The sequence below is a fragment of the Lontra canadensis genome, unplaced genomic scaffold (genome assembly GCF_010015895.1).
Source record: "Lontra canadensis isolate GAN:19392208 unplaced genomic scaffold, GSC_riverotter_1.0 scaffold73, whole genome shotgun sequence".
NCBI classification, from domain to species: Eukaryota; Metazoa; Chordata; class Mammalia; order Carnivora; family Mustelidae; genus Lontra; species Lontra canadensis.
The window spans coordinates 2,015,268-2,036,407 of NW_022631067.1; the positions used below are offsets into that span (position 1 = coordinate 2,015,268).

Consider the following 21,140-nt stretch of genomic DNA (forward strand, 5'->3'; position numbering starts at 1 on the left):
CCACCCCCAGACGCCCTCCCCCTGTCTCAAATCCAGGCTATGACAGCTGCTGAGCCTCAAACAGGCAGAAACTCCCAAGAGCAAAACAGAAAGGGAGATGACTGGCAGCAACTGTGGAAGCAGAACAGCATGACGACGAGTGGTGCTGACTGGGAGGCCGTGCCCGCAGCTGCCTTCCAGCATGGCGGAGGCCCCCTTCAGGTCACAGCCACCTTATACCTATCAAACGGACCCCCTGCAGGTACACAAACTCTGGACAAAAGATAGAACCAACTGTCTGAAGGCAGCAGGGGGCCAGAGGGGAACAGTCTGGAGATGCCTGGCACTTGGAGAGGGAAAGGACGCAATTCTCTATGCTCTGGGGCCAACGGGGGCCAAGGCTATGCCACGTAGGGCAGCTAAGCCCCAAGAGCAAATGACACAGTTTGGTTCAACCCGAGCTGCTGGGACTTGGGGGGCTGGGGGGGTAGAATTCTAGGACCATGCACCTGAGTTCTGCACCAATCTCTGCAAACTCTCAGAACATTCACGATCAAAGCCTGTTCGATGAGGAAAGCTAATCTCAAACCCTCCGTCCCACCATGGAAAATCCAACGGCTAACACCAGCGCACCATGCCCTTGAGGAACGTGACCGAAACACTACCTAGTCACACAGAAGTCCTGGAGGATGCAAGGCCTGAAGGCTGACAATACATTGGACTCTTGGCCACTCTGTGACCCCCCTGAATGTTAGGGTTCAGATCCACACACCTGCAGTACAGAGGGAGGCCCAAAAGAGGTGCCACAAACACTCTACACAAACATTAAGGTATTTAGTCCACCTTATCCACAGCCACTGGGAAAAGCAAGGGCAAGCACACGGGCCTCTCACAAAGGCCCCACATTGCTGGCAAATGACCTCTGTACATCAAAAGGAAGGCAAACCTATTCTCAAACTACTCTTTTCATGCCAGTAATTAATGTCACTTTATACAAACCAAAAATGCTACCAAAGGAAGCGTGATGTGAGTTTCTGTTTGAAAGCCAGCACTTCCCGTGTCCTTCAGCTTTCCTTCCACACCTTCCAGGAGCAAGTGCCTGGAGGAAACCTGGAACCTACTTTGAGCGTGGCCGACGGTCAGCCTGGGACACGGAGGGCAGAACACCCCTCCCCACTTACGATGGAGAAAGACAAAACACTACAGGAAGGAGAAACCAGACAGCAGCCAGATTCCGGGAGAAAAAGTTTCCTGATCCTGCTGCCACAGAAACAGAATTTAAAAGTAAGAAGGACGCCCTCCTCTCTGAAGTCACAGGTAATCAACACCAAGTATCCCCTGGAGACCTAGAGCCTAGAAAGTGCGTTCGTGTGCATTTAGCCGCAAGCTGTGGGACACCCAGTGGGCACTTAGTCCACACCCGTCCACGTGCCCGATGTCGGCCAAGAACAAAACAGTCACACGGGAAAAAAGTCAGTCAGACGGCCAGTCACTCAGAACATGCCTCCCCACTTCCCACAAAAAATATCATGGACAAGGCAAAACCGCGCACGTGACCCCCGAAGCACGTTACAAAGGGCGTGCTGGACGACCCCTCCGCTTCCCGAGGGCCCGCAACGTGAGCAGGAGTAGCCCCCCTGCGCCCGCGCAGCTCCTCTTTCCCCACGTCCCCGCCCACCCAACACCTCAAAAATTCCTACTGCTGGCCCGTCTCTCTCCTTTCTCCACAGTCAGCAGACAGCCCTACTACAAACTCTAGATAGTCAAAAACAATTCATACTATAAAAGTTGATACACCAAAAAGAGTCAAAGTAACAGTTTCCATCATTAGAAATGCAAATTCTAAGATTACATTAAACCTGAATCTTTAAATAACAGTTGTAATAACCTGAATTTTGTAAATTTTTAGCATCTTACTTACTTGGTGCATTCTTCTAAAGACTGAACAAGCATCTGCTGGAAAGAACATATTTCTTCTAGATTTCCCATTAAATGCGAAGTGTTTGCTGAACTTAACCTAAAACCAAGAAAATAACAGTAAAAGTGGTACACTTTCACTCTCCTCTCCCTTCCCAATGCCCAATTGAGGCCCCACCGACTAAAAATCCCTGCATCTCAAACAAGCCGGTTCACCAGTTTATACCAGCATTTCGTCCTCTGTTCTCCGAGAAGGTGAGCCTCGGTATCGACTGCGCTGGCTAGTACAACTGACCGTCCAACTTACTTCTCACTGGTCTGCAGAGGCCGTAGATAGGCTGAAAGCACAGTCTGAAGCTCTTTAGAATATTCATTTTCTGTTTCCAAAATGTTCTGTAGCACCTACGACAAACGAACAATACCATTACTGGCCGGAAAGATTTAGTCCATCACTGTCCAAACTCACACGTTGCTTCGACAGAATACCGATGCATTTACTGTCCCTCCCCGTGACCATTAGCTACGAAAACCCGCGTCACAGAGTCTTCCCGCAGCTGCACAACTGACTTCCTCTCACTGCCAGGCACATGTGGGACGAGGACACGCAGAACGAGCCTGTGATAAATTCCATCATCAGGGGTGCTCAAATCACAGAAGCACATACACACGGACCGGTCTCCAACACGGGGCCCTGCAGAAGCAGCCGGCCGTTCACAAAAGAATGTCACGCCTGTCCCACTCACAGTCAAGTCCAAGAACGGGAGGAACTAACCTGCTGAGGGCAGAAAGCAGAAGTGGGGAAGGAGTGACAATGGGGAAAGGGCCTACATTTCTAGGGTGATAGATATGTTCTATACCGTAATTTGAGCATTCACTGCAAATAAATACACTTGCCAAAATTCACTGAACTATACCTTTAAAATCCATGTATTTTAACATATGCAAAGTGTATTTCAATGGACAAAATCAAGTTTGCTCTTTAGACTGAGCCTAGCAAATGTAAATCAATTTCATCAGAGAATGAAGGTCTCAAATCATGCTACACAGGTTTATTGAAAACTAAAAGTCCACCAGTATAAAGCCCTTAAGTAGCCACTACTTTGGAGAAAGAATGGTAAACCAACCTTAAAATGTTTCCTGGTACCTATGTTAGATAAAAAGTGCAAAACATGGGGCACCTGGGGGCCTCAGTTGGTGAAGCCTCTGCCTTAGGCTCACGTCATGATCTCAAGGTCCTGGGATCCAGTCCTGCATCGGACTCTCTTCTCCATGGGGAATCTGCTTCTCTCTCTCTGCTTGTGATCTCTGTCTCTCTCAAATGGGTAAATAAAATCTTCTTTTTTTTTTAAAGTGCAAAACAGCTAAAGTAAAAAACCCCTTTCCATCAGCAATGGCCAAGAGCGGAGGCGCCTCCCAGAGTAGGGAGGGGTGGTGCCAAGGCGTGCGGGTGAGCAGGCGGAGCCCGGATGCGAAGGCCGGCGGCAGCTCTCGTCCTCAGGGAAGCTATCCCTCCAACCCTCTCTGCTCGGCCTTGTCCTCTGGAAGGATGCTTCAAATCAAACCACTAGTGAGGAGCAGCGCCCGTGGGTGGCGTCTGCACGTTGCCTGGACACAGCCCATGCCTGATGCCCCCTCTCTGCCCTCTCTGCCCGCCAGGCTGAGTACAGGAACCCGAGCTCCCAGGGGACCTGATGTACGTAAGGAACGCAAAAACCCCTTCCTCGACCCCCTTTTCCTTCCTGCTCTGTCAGAGGCCCAGCGCCTTCTTCAATGAGAAAATCACATCCCGCGTGTTTTCTGAGCATCCACAAAACGCACTACAAAGTGCTACTTCTCTTCCAGAACCAACCATCCTCAATCACGCACAAAGTTGTACAGAATAAACACAAACGCAGTCTTCTCCCCAACTTGGTAATTAAAATATATACGCTAAACATTAAAAAAAAGTAATCATTCATCTAAGTTCAGATTTCCACATCAGTAACATGCATTCAACATGGGTTCTTTGTCCGCTCAGTTTTGTGTGTCCTTTGGGGAGAGCACGGTCCTTCCTAAGTGCAAATCTGATTAAATAACTTACATGCTAGCTAAGATGGAGAGAATCACTTGCTTTCACTGGGACATGGGCTCTGATTTCTCCCCTGAATGGGTCTATTCATGCGAGAGTGGGGGAGCGAGCCAGAGGGCGGAGGGGCCGCTCAGAGAGCTCATTCCTCTGTGGGAAAATCTGGGTGCTGGTCCCAGGATCACAATGTCTCCCTTCGAAGAAATGGTCACCGGACAAAAATGTCAAAGGAACGGTGGACAGAGAACACAATGTGACACCAGCCACTGCGTCAGAAAATTATTTAAGCGACACTATCCTTTAAAAGTAACGTGAAGCCAAGGAGACTGGTCCTGAACCAAAAGTAAATTGGATCTGCCACCGATGCAGAAGACGAAAGTCTTCGACGCTCCAACAGAAACCAAACTGTGCCTTCGCGCACCGGCTACAAGTGCTGCGGACCGTCAGCAGCGCTGCCTTCAGAGCTCTTGCAGCCACGCGCAGGCCACAAAACGAGAGAAAGGAAGCACAAGACGACATCCCGAGGATGAGTGCGAGTCCGGTAGGGAGGCCCTTCCTCCGTCAGAGCAGCAGAGCGCAGCGTGCAGACGCAAACGCCTCCCTAAGAGCGCACCAGAAACAGTGCCAAAGAGCGTCCGCCAGAACGCGGCTGGAGGCACCGAGAGGTCACAGACACGCTCCCCAAGTAAGTGCTGAAGACACGTCCTGCAACCCTCCCACCCCAACACCCCAGGCCCACGCGGCAGTCCCCGCCGCCCTCGCCCCGCCCGCGCCGCCGCCCCTCCCCCCAGCTCAAGGGCACCTGTCTCCCCCTTCTGGACTTCTGCACGCTCTGGCTGCTGCAGGACCCCATGTGACTCCGCAGCCGGGCTCCAGAGCTCCAGCACCCGCAGGCCGGCCCGGACAGCGCGGGCGGGCTCCACGGCAAGAGCAGTCCGGCTCTGCAGTCTGACGGAGGGCCGGGCTCCGCCAGTCCAGCTCGCCCTCAGGCATGAGGCGTGGAGAGCCTGGGCCAGTCAGACAATGGGGCCACACAGGAGGAGGACATCAGGCAAGCCACACAGACAATCCCTGAACTGTCAGCCGTTCGGGCAGGGCGAAACAAAGGAGCACTGACTTCATTACCTTGCAGACACAGAACCTCACTCTGTCACCACCATTCAAGGAGCACTTGGTGTCACCGATCTTACAAATGAGCTGCAACTCGCACAGCAAATTCTGGTGGGTTTCAGGTTTCAGGTCACTGGTCCTTTAAGAATAAGTAACTAACCTACCTAACAAGCGTAACGTTTTCTTAGGGATTCGATCAACATGAAAGATCATAAACTAAAACCCATTTAGAGCAACATAACCCTGGTTTCTTCTTAGGCATGTCCCTGAGATGGTAACAAATCAGACAGCAGGGACCCCCCCACCCCATCGGGCCCTGCCACGCAAGGAAAAAAAACCACCGCTACCCGTTTCCTCCCAACCCAGTCTTTTAAACTGTACTCACATTTTCAAAAACCAGATTTAAGACAGGACATGAGCCCCTGGGGAAAGGAGAGGAAGGAGCCGCCAGGCCGGGCTACGGGGAGGGGGCGGGCAGCCATCCCACGTCCCCCTTCCCCTGGCTCCGCACCATCCGCCCTAAGGGCACCCCCCGGCCCCCACCCGCTCCCTGCAAATGACGACTGAGCGGGCTTGCTCCTGTCTGCAGACTCTCAGCGACCAACTCTCAAAACACTCGGGAGGGGCCGGGTAAAAGTTTAACATTATCTGCCTTTTGAAAGACGTCACGTTACTCTATTGCCAAACCTGGGGATTCGTAAGGTCTTAGGAAAGATTTCTTCCAAATGCGAAAGGTTTACTGTGCACCAGCTCCAGCCAGAGCTCCGGGTTGCCTACGACACAGGTCGCCGGAGGAGCCAGCCTCAGCACGCGGGGCTGGGCGCTCTTGTGGCTCTGCCACACCCCGCCTGGGGCTGCACATGTCTGTGTGTCTGTCTGGAAAAGGCCGTGGGGGGAAGGGAGTTTACAGGGTTGTGACACTCAAGAGTGCCAGCTCCCTGACCTGAAGTAGAAGAGATCTTACAAACCACCCGCTGCAGCCTTCCCACCCAACCCGCACACCGCCCCCCCGCCGCCACTCGCCCTAATACTCCCGCATCATGAGGCTAAGGGCTGAAAAGCCACGACGGTACAGGTTGATCTTAGGAAGCGACGGGAAAAGGAGAAGCAGCAAAACTAGAGCTCAGGGTCCGTGCCGGCCAGTGGGAGCACGGGATGCTGGGCTGGCGGTCTCCGGTCTCCGTCTCCCCTGGGCCCAGGATGCAGAGGCCCCAGGCAACGCAAGGAGCCAGGAGGAAAGAGAGAGGCGGCTTCTCTGGAATACCGTGAAGGTCCAGGAAGTGGCTCCAGCGTCTGATGAAACCTGCGCCCCGATACTGCACATTCATGAGAACCAGTCACTGCTACCTGTCATGACTGCAACGTTCCAGAGGCAAAAGCTGCCCTGCCTTTTGACAAGCCCCAGCACGCAAGTCGTTCCCCACCCGCTGCTCCTGTACGTGAAGAAACCGGCACGATGCCCGCGATAAAAGCGTTCGAGAGAACCGGAAAAGTGAGCCAGCGCCACGGACCGCGTGAGGCCCTGCAGCCCTGTCTCCCCAGATGGACATTCTTAAGACACCTCCCTCTCTAACGATGACAGGAAACGCCTCAGCCCCTAGAAGACCCATCTCCGGAGCTCTCCCTCTCTGGGGGCTCCTCTCGGCTCTGCGGGAAAGGGGGCTTCACGTCCCGCATGTGTGGCTCATGTGCTCCCACCGCTAAAACCCACCACGCTCAGGCAAGTCGCAAAGACATTTCCCGTCACCCGGACTGCAGCTCTCCCAGGCAACCCTCACGGGGACACCTGTTTGCAAACACAACAGCACGGGGACCTCCATGATGCCGAAGGCCTGAGTGCTTTTCTACACGCTCTCCCTAACAGCCCTGAAAAACTCCTCAAGGCCGAGTGCCTCACCAGGCTCCCTAAAGCCAACACAACAAGGCCAAGGCCAGCATTACCAAGTTCCTCTGTCAAAGAAGAGCCCGTGCAGACAGCGAGGGGGCCTCCCCCAGGCCTGCCCACTGTCCCAAAGGGCACAGACACAACTCGCGGGCCGGCGCCCCCGAGCTCCGCCAGCCCAAGCAAGGGCTCTCCCGATCGTGTGCTGATCCAGGACGCAGACAACCGTTCTTTTCCCGCTGGAAGACAGACAACAGTGGGGGCTGGATTGGTCACGGAGAACGGCCAACTCCGTATCTCCAGTATCTGGGACTTCTTCCATGGCGGCTCTCAAGTCTGACGCCCTGCTTCTGGCTCCAACAGTCTGGCCTCTGGCGCTAAAGTCACCCTCCAAAGCCACTGCGGCTTGCACGGGCAAGTGGCGACGTCTGCCACTCCCGAGAAGCCACACTCCCCGGCACGCTTCTACCTCCTGCGTCAACAGTTTTACATCACTAAATCCTAGGACCCACAGAATTTCATATTCTGCTTACTGCACACAAACACGTATTTTATGTATTTTTTTAAAGTTTCACGTGCATTTTTAGCAATTATGGACATATGTGCCCCTGGCTCTTAGTCATTGTGGTGCTGCTACACCCTTAGCTTGCTCCAGCGGATCATGACAATAATCCCACTGCAACACGTCTGCACAGGGGCACCAGGTGGCTCAGTCAGTCAAATGTCTGCCTCCTGATTCCAGCTCAGGTCGTGACCTCGGGGTCACGGGATCCAGGCCCACACTGGGCTCCGTACTCAGGGTGGGCTGGAGGCGAATCTGCTTAGAACTCGCTCTCACCGCCCCCACCCCGTCCCCCTCCCCCGCTCTCATTCTCTAAAAGAAATAAATCCTTAAAAAACAAACTAAACTAGAACCACCTTTGCACAAACATCATTAAGCACATCTGAGCTAATTCCTCTAGCATTACTGCACCACAGGGCTTGGCGGTTCTCAGAAGTCTACACCCAGCGCTTCCGAGCAGCACCGTGACGGACACGTCCACCGCTATCAGAGCGGGGATTCTCTTCAACCTCTGCTCGTCAGATACGTAAGTGGCTGCTACCAAAATTTTATGAAAGCTTAACCACACCGTCAGAGTGCTGTCGATAACGCTAGTGTCCTCCAAAATGTGTATGTTTTGGGCATCCTGAAATCCCCAATGTGGTGGCCCTTGGAGATGGGGCCTTTGGGCAGTACACATAAGGGGACGAAGGAGACCCAGGGGACGAAGAGGCCGGCTCTGTCTCTCAGCCACGTGAAGGTCTGACCAAAGGCAGCCCTCTGTCAGGCAGGAGGAGGAGCCACCCAAACCCCAAGCAGGCTGGCACTCTCATCTCGGACCCCCAGCTTCCGGACTGGGAGGACTCTGCCAGCCCGCGGCGCTGTCACAGCAGCCCAAACGGGTCCAACACCACCAACCACGTTTCCAGTGTTACACTCTCTCATTCTCTCGTGTTTACCCACTAACCCTAATGCACATGCATTAATGAGCGCCTCAGTCCTCAAGGATAACCTTGTGTTGCTGTAACTGCTACAAATGTTCCAATTAACTTGTAATTTGGCTTCCACTGTTCGAAGGCAAAGAATTTATTGAACTTTTATGAAGCCCAATCAATTTTGGTATTTTCTGTTTTCATTCATTGCTTTTAGGTTCTAAAAAGCCTCCTGTCCGCCCAGCGTGCTCGTCGACCACATCCAGACCCGCTGGCAGAGAGCGGAAGGCTGTCCGGCACAACCTCTGGGCACCCTGGGCCACATACTAAGCTCTGCGGCTCTGAGGATGAACACTAAGAAGTCAAGCGTTAACAGAAAGACCCTTCAGTACCCGTGGGGGAGACACGTTGCAGACTTAGAGTCAGTCAGCAAACCAAAGTAACGACCAATCCTGGCAGTAGGAGAACTCAGAATCCAGAATTACTAAAATCTAAAGTGTCCAATTTTTAGTGAAGATGTACGATACACACAAAGAACCAAGAACGTGACCCATGCACAGAAACCAGGCATTGCAAGGAAATAGGCTGAGGGGCCCCAACGCTGGGCACAGCCCGAAAAGGCTTCCTTACGGCGGCTGTCCGTGTGCTCACACAGGGACTTCCCAGTCTGCCCCTTCTGGGTGGAAATCATCACTCCGTCCTACCAGGTAAAAAAGATGAACAGGCTGAAGACATCACCGTGTCTTGGACCCACATGGGAGAGAGGACAGGACCCAAGGCTGGCGAGGCCGACAGGCAAACACTGAGAGTCCTACTCACCGGGGCCCAGGGCCTCAGCAGAAACCAGCCGGGGAGCGGCAACTGGGTTGGAAAGCAGGAACCCGAACGGACGGACGGCTGGAGGCTCAGGGCGGACACGCTGAGCGGTAACAGCTCCGGGGAGACCCAGCTGTAGCGGCCCCCACAACGCTGGGGATTTACGTTCCGGGGTTCGCTACGTTCCCAAAATACCCGAGGAAAATGCCCCTGGGCTTCCAGTGGGGATGCGGGAACAGTCCCAGGAGGGACAGAAAATCACGACGATTAATATGCTGAGGGCGCCAGTGGATAAGGCAGGCCGCGTGCGAGAGAAGCCGGCGGAGAGACGGAAAGCGTAAGACCGCACACCGATAAACACCGACAAGAAGGAAGGACACGTGTGACCGTCTCGTGAGTAGACGAGACGTGCCGAAGAGTGCTCCGGCTGCTAATGGAATCCTTGAAGACCAAAAAGACACAGGAAAACACAAGAGAACGTGCAAGGACTGTGGGACAGCAGCGGGTGTGACACACACAGGACGGGACTGCGGGAGCAGCAGGAACAGAAAGACTGAACAGTGGTGACTGAGAACCCCTAACCAGTGTCACACACCGGAGCCACAGATCCCAGGAAACACAGAACACACCAGCAGGATAAACGCCACAAAAGCGACACCGGTGCCCGCTGTCCTCAAACTGCAGTCAGAGGGGCTTTGGGGGAAAGTGACACATCTGGTAAAAGACTGTTCTCCAAAACACAAAGAACTCGTACAACTCAGCAAGAGAGCCCAAGTGCACAATGGACAGAAAACTGAACAGAAACCCTACAAGAGAAAACACACAAATGGCAAACCAGCACATGAAAAGATGCTCCCGTCCTTTGTCACCAACAAGGAGACAGCACGCCCACCTAGTACCTCAGCAAAACCCCAACCACGGACGGCAGCAGGCACAGTGAAGACAGCCCACGGGAGTCCTCCACTGGAGGACAGTGTGACAGCGTCTTCCAGAACGGAGCATGCTCTCACCACACGACCCAACAACAGCCCTCCTTGGTTTTCACCCAAAGGAGCAGAAAACACGTGCACACAAAAACCAGCACGCGCAGGTTTGCAGCATCTTTATTCATAGCTCCCGGCACGTGGAAGCAGGTGCCATGTCCTCCAGCAGGTGATGGATGAACCGGTCCATCCAGACAGTGAGTTACTGTCTTACACTAAAAGGAGTGCCATCAGGCCGCCGGAGATGCTGAGCACGGGGGAAGCCGTGCACATCTGGAGGCAGGAGGCCTGCGGGATCGCCATCATCCTCCCAACTTTACTGCGAGCCTAGCCCTGCTCTCAAGGAGTCAAGTCCAACGAGGACTCAAGTCAAACGAGGGCTACAGTCTGTAGCCGACTATAAAAATAACCAAGTCGGGGCGCTTGGGGGGGCACAGCCAGTTAAGAGTCCAGCTCTTGATTTCAGCTCAGGTCGTGGTCTCAGGGTCATGAGATCGAGCCCCCCGTGTCCAGCTCCACACTCAGCAGGGTCTGCTTCCAGTTCTCGCTCTCCCTCTGCCCCTCCCCTCCACGGACTTGCGCACTCACTATAAATAAGTCTTTTTTAAAAAATGGAAAATCTGAACAAATGCAAATGGAAAATGATGAACTGAAAGGTGTGACAGAGTGAAAAATTCACTAGAGGAGCTCAACATTAGATCTGAAATGCGGAAGAGCGGCCAAGAAGGAGGACGGTAGAGATTATTCGGTCTGAAGGACAGAGAAAAACGAAGAAACATTAAGAGCACCTCAGAGAGCTGGCGGACACCAGTGCACTGACCACATGCGCAGCGGGAGTCCCAATAAGAGGAAACAGGACGAATGTCCCGTGACAGTCTTAAGTCCCCCCGAATCACTTTGTACCCCCAGGTTTTGGGCTTGTCTCGACCATCACACAGGAGCAGCGGTCACAGAGCCAACCTTCAGAGCACCACGGCGCGGTAGGACTCGTACTCGCCACAGGAAGCCTTCCCTGGAAAGAAACCAACGTCCCACATACGAACACAAGAGGAAAAAGCAGCACCACAGTCCTCGTCCTGTGAAACCCCGAAGAGCCACAAGACGACTCTTACTGTGGCCTTGTGCACAGAGCCACGCACGGAGCACAACACACGCGGAAAACCCACGCTCTCCGCAGAGCCCCGATCCCAGAACAAACAACCAACAAAGAACCAAAGAGTACGGTGGAGGGCAGAGCGCGACCGGGAAAGGTGGGCGCCCCCCGAGCCGGGGTACGGGCTGTGCCGGGGAGGCCTGGCACTCCATCGGCGCAGAGGCGGCGTGGCAGCCCGTGCTCAGCGGGAGCAGGGACACCGGGAGAAGAACTGAAGTGCGAGAAGCAGAGGCTGAGACTCAAGGGAAGGGCTGCTCAGTGGAGGAGCCTGGCATCGGCCAACGGGAAGAAACCAACCTGAGACGGCCAGGGCATCGCACGGAGGCTGCGGACTGGGAAGCATGGAAGGGAAACCAGGCAGAGGCAGCGCAGACACGAGGGTGGGGGCAGGGAGAGGAAGCCACGAACCGCACCCACAGGTGAGAAGCGGGGGGACGCCCTGCTGCACCTCTGCCCACGGCTACAAGCCGCTGCCCCCGCCAGGCCCGTGCGGAGCAGCTACGAACCGACGCGCGTTCCGACAACCGACCGTCCGGGGCTCATGGCGCCCAGCGAGGTCCGCGGCCCACGGACAGCGCGCTCAGTGCGCCGGAGATGTGGACTCACGGCCCAGCCTCCCGCGTCCTCGGCCTCCCCGCCAGCCGCACCGACACCGAGCCCCTCAGGACCGCTCGCAGCAGCACCAGCCCAGAGCCGCTCCCGGCAAAGATGCGCCGCCCCACGCCCTCGGAGAGACAGCCCCGGGCGGGACACTTTCTCTGGAAGACGGCGCGGGGAAGAAACCCCAGATGCAGACTTTCCACGGGGTAAGACGGATCCGCAGTGACAAAGTTCACTTCGCTGGCCTGGCACACCGATCTATGCCACAGTTCAAAGGCTTGTCAAATAAACAGGAGCACTTCCTCCCTCTGCAGCCCACGGCACGGCTGAGGGGCCAGGAAGGACTCGACTACACTTCACAAACTGCTAAGCTCCAAATGCAGCTTCAGACTCTGAAACACTCACCCTACGTACGTGGAGACACTCTCCTAAGACTCCGCGCTGGCTGACGGATGTGCGCAGCAACCCCAGGAAAGACTCCGCGAGGGGACCTGCCAGCGCACACGGTAACGGACCTCCAGAGCTCACACTCCCGTCTAACACAAGTAAAACGTCCCCTGATGCCTGTAATGGCTTTAAACCACATCGTGAGCCTTTCCACAATCTCCTCTTGGAAGACTGGAAGTGGGAGGAGGGAATCCTACAGTATGTGACAAAAATGGCACAATTCTACATAAATATTGAAACAAAAACAGATTACAAAAGAGAGATGAGAAGAGAAGACGGCAGAACATTAGGTGGTTGTGACTGTGCGGCCGGTCACAGGCCATTTTTAGGCCCTCCCTCGTGCCATAGTTCACCTGTATGCCTCGTCACAGACTGGTGGACACGCTCAAAAATAAGTTATTCTTAAAACAGGTTTTGCAATTACTCACCACATTGTAATAGCTTTTGTTAATGGCAGTCGTGTCAAATCCTTTGGGGGGGCTCTTCAGCGCTCCTGACTTGGGTGACACAGGCTTTTCTGAAATGAAAACGTAACACAATTTTACTGACCAGCACTCAAGACCCCCAAACACGCCAGCCCCACGCAGCCCAGAGGGACGGGTCCGGAGCCGCTGCTGAAACGACCCACCAAAAAGGGAAGCCGAACAGAGACCCATGTCTCTCCCCCTCATGCTCAGCTCTCTGAGGTCAGGAGCCAGCGTCTCCCCGCCCCATCCGTCGCTCACCCCATACCCCCCATCCAGACTCGACATCTGACAGACCGTGCTCACTGCTGACAGCAGGTCAAAGAACACCCGCAGAGCCACACCCACAACTCAGGAGCATCGTGGAGACAAAATACTAGGGGCACAGAATAGAGACGAAGGCGGCGACCCCCAGTCTGGACTATCCCTGCACACTCCAGGGCACTCAGAACACGAGTGTCTCTGAACAGGTAGGATCTGCCTCCAAGTGATAAGCAAAGAAGGAGAGCCACGCCCAGCAGGGACAGAAGACAAGACACCAGGAAGCCTTAATTAAGAACGTCTGCCCCAGAGAGGACGGTGAACGCACTCCTGAGGACGGCAGGGACGCAAGCATCGGTGCATGGCCCAGTTTTAATGCGGCGTGACAGCTATCAGAGCAGCGTCTGCTAACTGAGAACACGGCTCTCGGGGGGATGGTGCGCGTCGCCCTCTGCTCCTCCTCCAGGCTCCGGGGGCCGGCAGGGAGCAAGGGCGAGGAGAAATCCTGAGAAGCGTGTCCTAAGAGAGGTCGTCCGTACGGTGCCCACCCACCTCCCCTGCATAAATCCACGCTCTGGCCCGGGGGGAGGCTGTGCTCAGCAACCTTCCACCGGCCTGTGCGCAATCTCCCCCGCACTTCCGCAAACACTCCGCAAGCCCCGCGCCCCGGATTCCAACCAGTCTGTCCAGTGCTGCCATTGTCTTCCTAGCGAAAGAAACCCCAAAAGCCTAACACGCACACACACTGTGGGCCCCCCCTTCCTGCACAACTGTGCACCGAAGCCTGCCTTCAACGAAACGGTGGTACCCCAGGTGAAAGAATGCAGCTGTCTGCCCACGGGACGGAAGAGAAAAATTCCTTCCGAAGCCCTAGGGACGGCGGATCCGTTCTACCACTGCACTTTCCTTCCCCTCCGCCCGTCTGCAGCCAGGTGTGGAACTACAGACAAAACCGGCTTGGCTCTCCCTGACGATAGCTCATCTTTCAAACCGTACTCTAGGGGACGAACACCAACAGAAGTAAGGGGAGCGCACTGGTGCCTGAACGGCAGCCACGGAGACCACAATTCCCAACACACATGCTGCTGCCTTGAGGCGCCTTCAACCGTGAGAGCAAATCACTTGCCAACGGCCTCACTTCACTTCAGACACACCTCACGACCCCACAGGCAACAGTATTCGATGCACGCACTCAGACAACTGTAAGGAAGTTTCTTTAAAAGAAGTTTCATGGGCGCCTGGTGGCTCAGTGGGTTAAGCCTCTGCCTTCGGCTCAGGTCATGATCCCAGGGTCCTGGGATCGAGCCCCGCATCGGGCTCTCTGCTCAGTGGGGAGCCTGTTTCCTCCTCTCTCTCTGCCTGCCTCTCTGCCTACTTGTGATCTCTCTCTGTCAAATAAATAAATAAAATCTTTAAAAAAAATTAAAAAATAAAAGTTTCAGGCCCTAACATTATATAAAAATACACAGAGAACAGCAGAGAGCCAGACAATGCAGGCAGCGTGGAAACACTGGTCTCTTCTCCCTTTCCCAACAGGGAGCCCACAGCTTTGCCGGGTGCTGCACGGCCCCTGCTGCACGGGAGGGCTTGCGAACATCACCCGCAAATCCGTGTGCCATTCCCGACTGAGGGCCCTGAGGTAAGGAGGGGCCTGCGGTGCCGTGTAAGCAAGCCGCCCTGCCGCGACACCGACGCCCCCAGCTGGCAGGACACTGCTGACCTGATCCGCCAGCGCACGAGGCTGAGGCCAAGGGCTCGGCAGGGTCCCTGCCAACAGCCACACGAGGGCCTACCCCACACGCATCCCAGTGTCTAGACTCTCAGGACAGCCATGCCCGGAGGGGACACTTCCTCACAGCAGAGCGGCAGGGGCCTAGGTTCCCAGGTTTACCAGAGAACTCCTGAGCAGCCTTAGGGAGCCTTCTGGCACTCTCTCCCTACCCCCACATCCCTAAAACATAAGGACAACAAGACCTACACACATTGAAGTGTGATGTACCAGACAAGAAGTCACGGCCAATTGTAACAAAAAATGTGCATAGGAAACTTTAGAAAATACTCAGCCTTCCCAGTATCCTAAAAAAAAAAAGAAAGAAAGAAAGAAAAGAAAAGAAAAAGAAAAAGAAAACAAAAACAAAACAAACACCAACATCCCATCTGGGGCGCACCTGAGCTCTAAGCACGGACACGGTCCACTGTGACTGAACGGCAGGGAAACCACCAGGACATGATTTCATGCCGCCCTGCCAGGGGCCAGAGGATGCAGATCTTCCCCTTCTTGCAATAGACTAAAAACGCCAAAAACAAGAAAACTGAAACATAAATGTGCTAAACCAGAAAAGGGGGTGGGGAATCCCTAGTGGCGCTGACAGGGAGGGCCCCTGGGGACTGAGGTTGGGGGACCTCTTGCTGACCCTTCAGGCTGACCAAGAGAAGCTTAAAGCCCCTGCCCAGCGACCCAGAGAACCAGCAAGGCCGTGGGCTGGCTACTCGGGCACGGGAGAGATGAAAACCCGGAGCCTAACCCCAGCCGCGGGAGGAGGCCCAAATCCACACCAAGCCCCACAGGCCCACCAGGATCTGCCTGGGGCCACAGAAACTCCGGGAGCCCCTCAGGAGGCCAATGTTGCCCCCTCTGTAGGGACACTTCCGCAAGCCAGGGTACACCCCCGCGAACCCCAAAGCCAGGTCTGTAACCAGCTCTTCCGTAGCTTCAGCAGTTAACCCTGAGATCCCTCCTCCTTTTCTAGAAGCATCATGCAGGGGATCCCAGACACTAGCAAGTTACCATCAATACTTCACGGTGTCTGTCAGACTTGGACTTTCAAACCCAACCATCAGGCCACTGCCACAGTGGGCAAAACAGGGGCTCCTACCCTCTCATGCCAGTTGCTGTCGGAGTTCGCTACTCTCCAGCCCGCCAGCAGTGATTTTCTGAGCCGGCTTACCGAGCCCAGGGAACCTGGGTAAGGTCTACGCAGCACGCCCCATTCCACCTCTCAGCCTTTTATTTAATGGCAGCAGAATGCCCAAAGGACATTCGCCTTCTCACCTGTCCACTCCACCTCATTTTCTATTCAGAGAGCCACAGGCAAGCTTCACGATCTCTGGAAGGACACTAGGTTTTCTCACTGTTACTCTCCTAGTTCCCACAGCAGAGCGTGTGCCGGCTGGGCAGTGCCGGTGGTCGCGGAACCAAGCGCAGAGCGCAGGCGACCCAAGGCAGAGCGGACAGGTGGGAAAGGCCAAGGTGGGAGCTTGTGCTACATAGTGGGTCACAGCCAAGCACCCCCCGAGTTTACGGTCAAGCATTACCGATGAAGGGAAGCAACGGGAGAAGAAAACGGAGTGTCCAGGCTTACGCAGGGAGGGAAGGAAGACGAGGCACCCAGGAAGCGCGTCTCCCGGATGCACGTCCGCCCACAGGAAGCCCCATGTGTGCTGCAGGGGGCTGCAGGGGGGCTCTGGGCCGGATGCAGGGGCGGGGGAGCCGGAACTCCGCTTCCATCCCCGGGGGCGCTGTCCTCCTCGCCTGGTCTTTACGGGCTCCCACCACCCGACGGTCTCAGAAGCACACACAGCACTTTAAAAGAACATCCTCAACACTGGAGGACTGTCAGCTCGGAGCCCCCGACGACTGAACGTCAGCTCCCTAGGGGCGCGTCCTTGGAGCAGCATCAGACGCGGGCCACGGCCACAGCCTCGCGCAGAACACGCCCTACGGCACCTGCCGACACCGCCGTCTGGGGCCGCGCGTGCTCGCTCACCTGCAGCAACGCTCACTCCCACAGGCCGAGAAGGCGCCACAGCCTCACGTCCCAGACCCTCCATATGCCCGGCCGGCTTCCCCACACGCGCGTCAGAGGTACAATCTTACATGGGGTAACTCTCCCGCCTGTTATCACCTCTCCACCTGGAAGGAACGGCAGCCAGGCCTCCCCCGCAGAGCAGCCTTACCCTGCAGGCCCGCAGAACCCAGACGTCGCACATGCACACACACACTTCCAGCAATACAAAAGTACACTCGTCACCTCTGATCCCTTCCCTGCAGATTACATCCATAACACGGTTCTTCCACAACAAAATTAAACCCAGTTTGCGTTTTGGGTCACTTTTTGATGTCAGAAGGAACCGTGACCCCCCCAGCCCAGGGCTGCATGACCTGCAGGGAGGTCAGCTACCAGCAGACGGACTCAAGAGCAGCAGCCAGCAGCACCCTCTCCCCCAGGACCGCCCGCCTTGTTGCTTCTCTCCTTCGGTCTCCAATTTAAGAAATTCTTCACTGAACGTGCATAAAACATACCCCTTGTGTGTACAAAAAGCAGAATTCCATGTTTTTTACATATCAAAACAATACGCATGGAAAGTCAATGTTAGTAACAGGTACGTGGCACACTCACAGCAAGCTATGGAAACGTCCTTCTACAGACTCTTGGGGGACAGCAGTCTTCAGGGAAGGTTATTTGAAACAAGAAGGTACACACAGGTCAAGGGCACACGCCTACACAGGTGAAGCCCCCCAGGATGGCTACAGCCTGCAGCTACGAGGCCAAACGCTCACGGCCACTTACACTTCCAAGAAGCGCGATAGATGAAGTAGACATCCTCGAGCACTTACCTAGAGGCAGCCCAGAAAGGGTCACTGAGAGGCTGACTGTGGGTGTGTTTATTCAAGAACACGATTCATGAATCAGAACTGTAACAAGCAGAAACTCACAATTTAAAGGATGTCCACATTTTTGTTTTACAAGGAAATGATCCTACGTGATTGACAGATCTAGCACGTTTTGTTTACGGAAAATGAAGAATTATACTGTGAATTACAATGCTTATCTGAAACACATCCTTCCAAAAAGGAACACTTGTCCAAAATCAGAAAGTCACGGGAGTCACTGAGGAATGACAACACCAGCAGGCCACTGTGGCTCTCGAGTTCTCCACTGTTGTGCGGTGATAGAGTAAAAACAGAATTTCCTGTCTGTCTTAAATGCCCACATCTAAACTCAGACAGGGGGAAGTTTCGCTAGAACGTACTCAGATAATCTGTGAACGCGGCGCAGGAGGTTATCCCTTCAGCCTGACTGTCAGCTAAAGAACACTTGGCATGACGGGCCACCAGCTGGAGCAAACATGCTCTTTACACTTTAAATAAACAGAAAATGAGGAAATCTCCCAAAGTTACTTGTCTCCATCCAGTACAAAAACCTGGGATCCATGTGACCCGATGTGGTGACGTGTTTAAAAGGGTCTCTCACGGGCGTGCACAGAGAAACACGGGGTAAGGCGTAAAAACTGGTGGAACAGCATGCAGTCACCCAGACGCGCAACGGCTTTCTTTTTTAAAGATTTTGAAATAATCTCTGCACCCAATGTGGGGGCTCAAATGCACGACCCCGAGACCAAGAGCCGCACACTGCACTGACCGAGCCAGCCAGGTGCCCCTTCTAAATACTTTTTTTCCTTAAGTCAACTCCGCCCGCCCCCGCCCCCCACGTAACAGCTAGTTACTCTCAGCGCTGCATTCGTCCCCACCAGCCGTCTGGCCCCGCACCCCCCGGAACAAGGCCTGGTGCGGCACCACCAGACTTCACGAGGGCGTGGTGAAACCACGAACCACCAGGAGCAACACCTCGCATGCCCACGTCCTTGGGGACACAACTCCCAAACGCCACTGGAAGAGGACTTTGAGACTCATGGACTATCTTTTCCACGTAACTGTCAAAGGGTGACTCAAAACTCCACGAGGAGAGAAATACCTGACAAGGAAAATTCTGCCTGCATTTTGCCTGCGGCAACTCAAGGTCAGCCCAAGATTCCCATTAAAATGAGTCATTCATGGGGCGCCTGGGTGGCTCAGTGGGTTGAGCCTCTGCCTTCGGCTCAGGTCATGATCTCAGGGTCCTGGGATCGAGCCCCACATCGGGCTCTCTGCTCGGCGGGGAGCCTGCTTCCCCCTCTCTCCCTCTGCCTGCCTCTCTGCCTACTTGTGATCTCTGTCAAATAAATAAATAAAATCTTTTTAAATAAATAAATAAAATGAGTCATTTGTGGAACACCCAGGTGGCTCAGTCGGCGAAGCAGCCGCCTTCCTTTGGCTCAGGTCACGATCTCAGGGTCCTGGGATCGAGTCGCACATCAGACTCCACACTCAGCAGGGAGTCTGCTTCTCCCTCTCCCTCTGCCACCTGCCCCTGCTCGCTCTCTCTCTCAGATAAACAGAATCTTTAAAAATTAATAAACAGAAAATAAATGAGTCACTCGCAGCAGAATTCAAGGCCCACATCCAACAGAGATGGGCCAAGCCGGGCTCCACAGTGATGGCTGCCCCAGCACCAGCTCTGTGGCCCCCTGGCCCTCACTGGTAAAGGCAAAGACCACCTTACCCTCTCCTCACCCTTCCCCAACTCCAGCATCCTCCTGGGAATGGCCCAGGGCAGCACTCCTGGCCCCCAGGATGGCCATCAGACTGCAGGACTGGCCGGGAGCTGGGCTTCCTTCCCGGGGCCTGACCAGGGACTACTGGCAGGCCCAGCCCAGCAGCTGAGTCTGTGAGACTAAGGCGACATTTCCACCCCAGTCAGCCCGACACCAGTGCTGAGGGCACAGCTGGCTGCACACCTGCGTGGATTAGGAGGATCTGGGCCCAGAACCTAAGTATCCCAACAGCTTTGGGGGTCGGGGTGGGGATGGAATGAGGCCACAGTTACAGCACTTCACACGATAACCAAAACAAAAGCAACAAAGACACTATTTACTGTGACCTTTATTGCAGTAAAGATACAGTCTTTGTTATCAACTAGAGGAAAATGGCAATGGTGAAGTACCATGTCACACCCGATAACTGCTATCCCAAAACAGAAAGTGTGGTCAAGGACATGGAGAAACTGGAACCATCGTGCACTGCTGGAGGGAGCAACAAGGCGGCTCGTCAGGGTCTCATGGGCACCCGGAGCCAACTGCACCCCAAGGCACACGGCAGAGAAGACGGACAGGACTGAAGCAGATCCCACCCAGGTTCACAACAGCACTACTGACAACAGCAAAAGGTGGGAAAAAAACAAATGTCCAGCAATCAATGAATGGACAAGTGAAACGTGGTCTTGAAACAGAAAAACATTGGTCTGCCCCCTGGTTCGGGACTCAGGAAATGAGCAGGGCTCTGAGGGCTCTGTGTCAGGAAATACGCTCAAAGGCCAAGTATGGGAACAAAAGACGCCCCCAGTGCTCTTATCACCAGCAAATTACCAGTGAGGTCACCAAGCTGCGCAGACACCACCCAGCTGGTGTCAGAAGGGCTGGGGGGGGGGGGCAGGCAGCGCCACGTTCACAGCGGCCCGAGGGCTTCACACAGCGGGCCTGGGACAGCAGAGGCTGGAAGGGCAGGGCCCTCGGCGCGGACGCTTTCCCACACGCAGCAGGACTACAAGTGTGCAGGGTCTTCTGCTCTTTCAGCAAGGCCTCCTGACTTTACTGTAAGGAGACAGCACCGGGGGACCCAAGAAACACATGCTCACCCACTGTTCGCCTCCCCAGTAAGGCGTCTGCTCAGCGGCAGGCTGCTACAGTAGCTGCTGGGTGTCAGAGCTACAGACATTTGGGGCTGCGCCGCGGGGTCGGCTCCCCCAAGCCCATAGTGCCCGTGGTCACCCGTGTGCCCAAGACCTCCGCGGCCGCACCCATGAAGCCAGCAGTCCTGTACACGGCGCACGCGGGCCCCCGAGCTGCGCCACGAAGAGACACGCGCTCGGAAGGACAGCCGCTGTCCCGGCACAGCCCCAAGCAGGACCGCACACGCAGAGGACACGGCTGGGCACAGACTGTCACGGCCACACCCCTGACAGAAGGCTCGGCCCAAGGCCTCAGAACTTCTAACTCCTCAAGAATCCCACAGCAGAAATGAAGGAAGTGCAACCACTACTACGCCCTTTCAAATAGCATCAGCCTCTGAATAAATTTTTAGAAGTCAATGAAGTTGATTACAGGAAACATA

The 21,140-nt window shown here is 54.8% G+C and overlaps 1 protein-coding gene across 4 annotated transcripts in view; it reads right to left on the minus strand.

Moving 5' to 3' along the window:
- ARHGEF7 (Rho guanine nucleotide exchange factor 7) overlaps window positions 1–21,140 on the minus strand; it is a 121,819-nt gene that overhangs the window by 34,903 nt on the left and 65,776 nt on the right. For 3 of the 4 annotated variants that reach the window (XM_032881028.1, XM_032881029.1, XM_032881030.1), the window contains 3 exons: window positions 12,854–12,942; window positions 2,204–2,298; window positions 1,901–1,996 (listed from right to left, as the gene is read on the minus strand). In XM_032881028.1, coding sequence (XP_032736919.1) covers window positions 1,901–1,996; window positions 2,204–2,298; window positions 12,854–12,942 — 280 coding nt within the window. Of the gene's footprint in view, window positions 1–899; window positions 902–1,252; window positions 1,283–1,855; window positions 1,997–2,203; window positions 2,299–12,853; window positions 12,943–21,140 lie in introns of those variants that run through there. The other variant, XM_032881031.1, reaches the window with a different exon arrangement.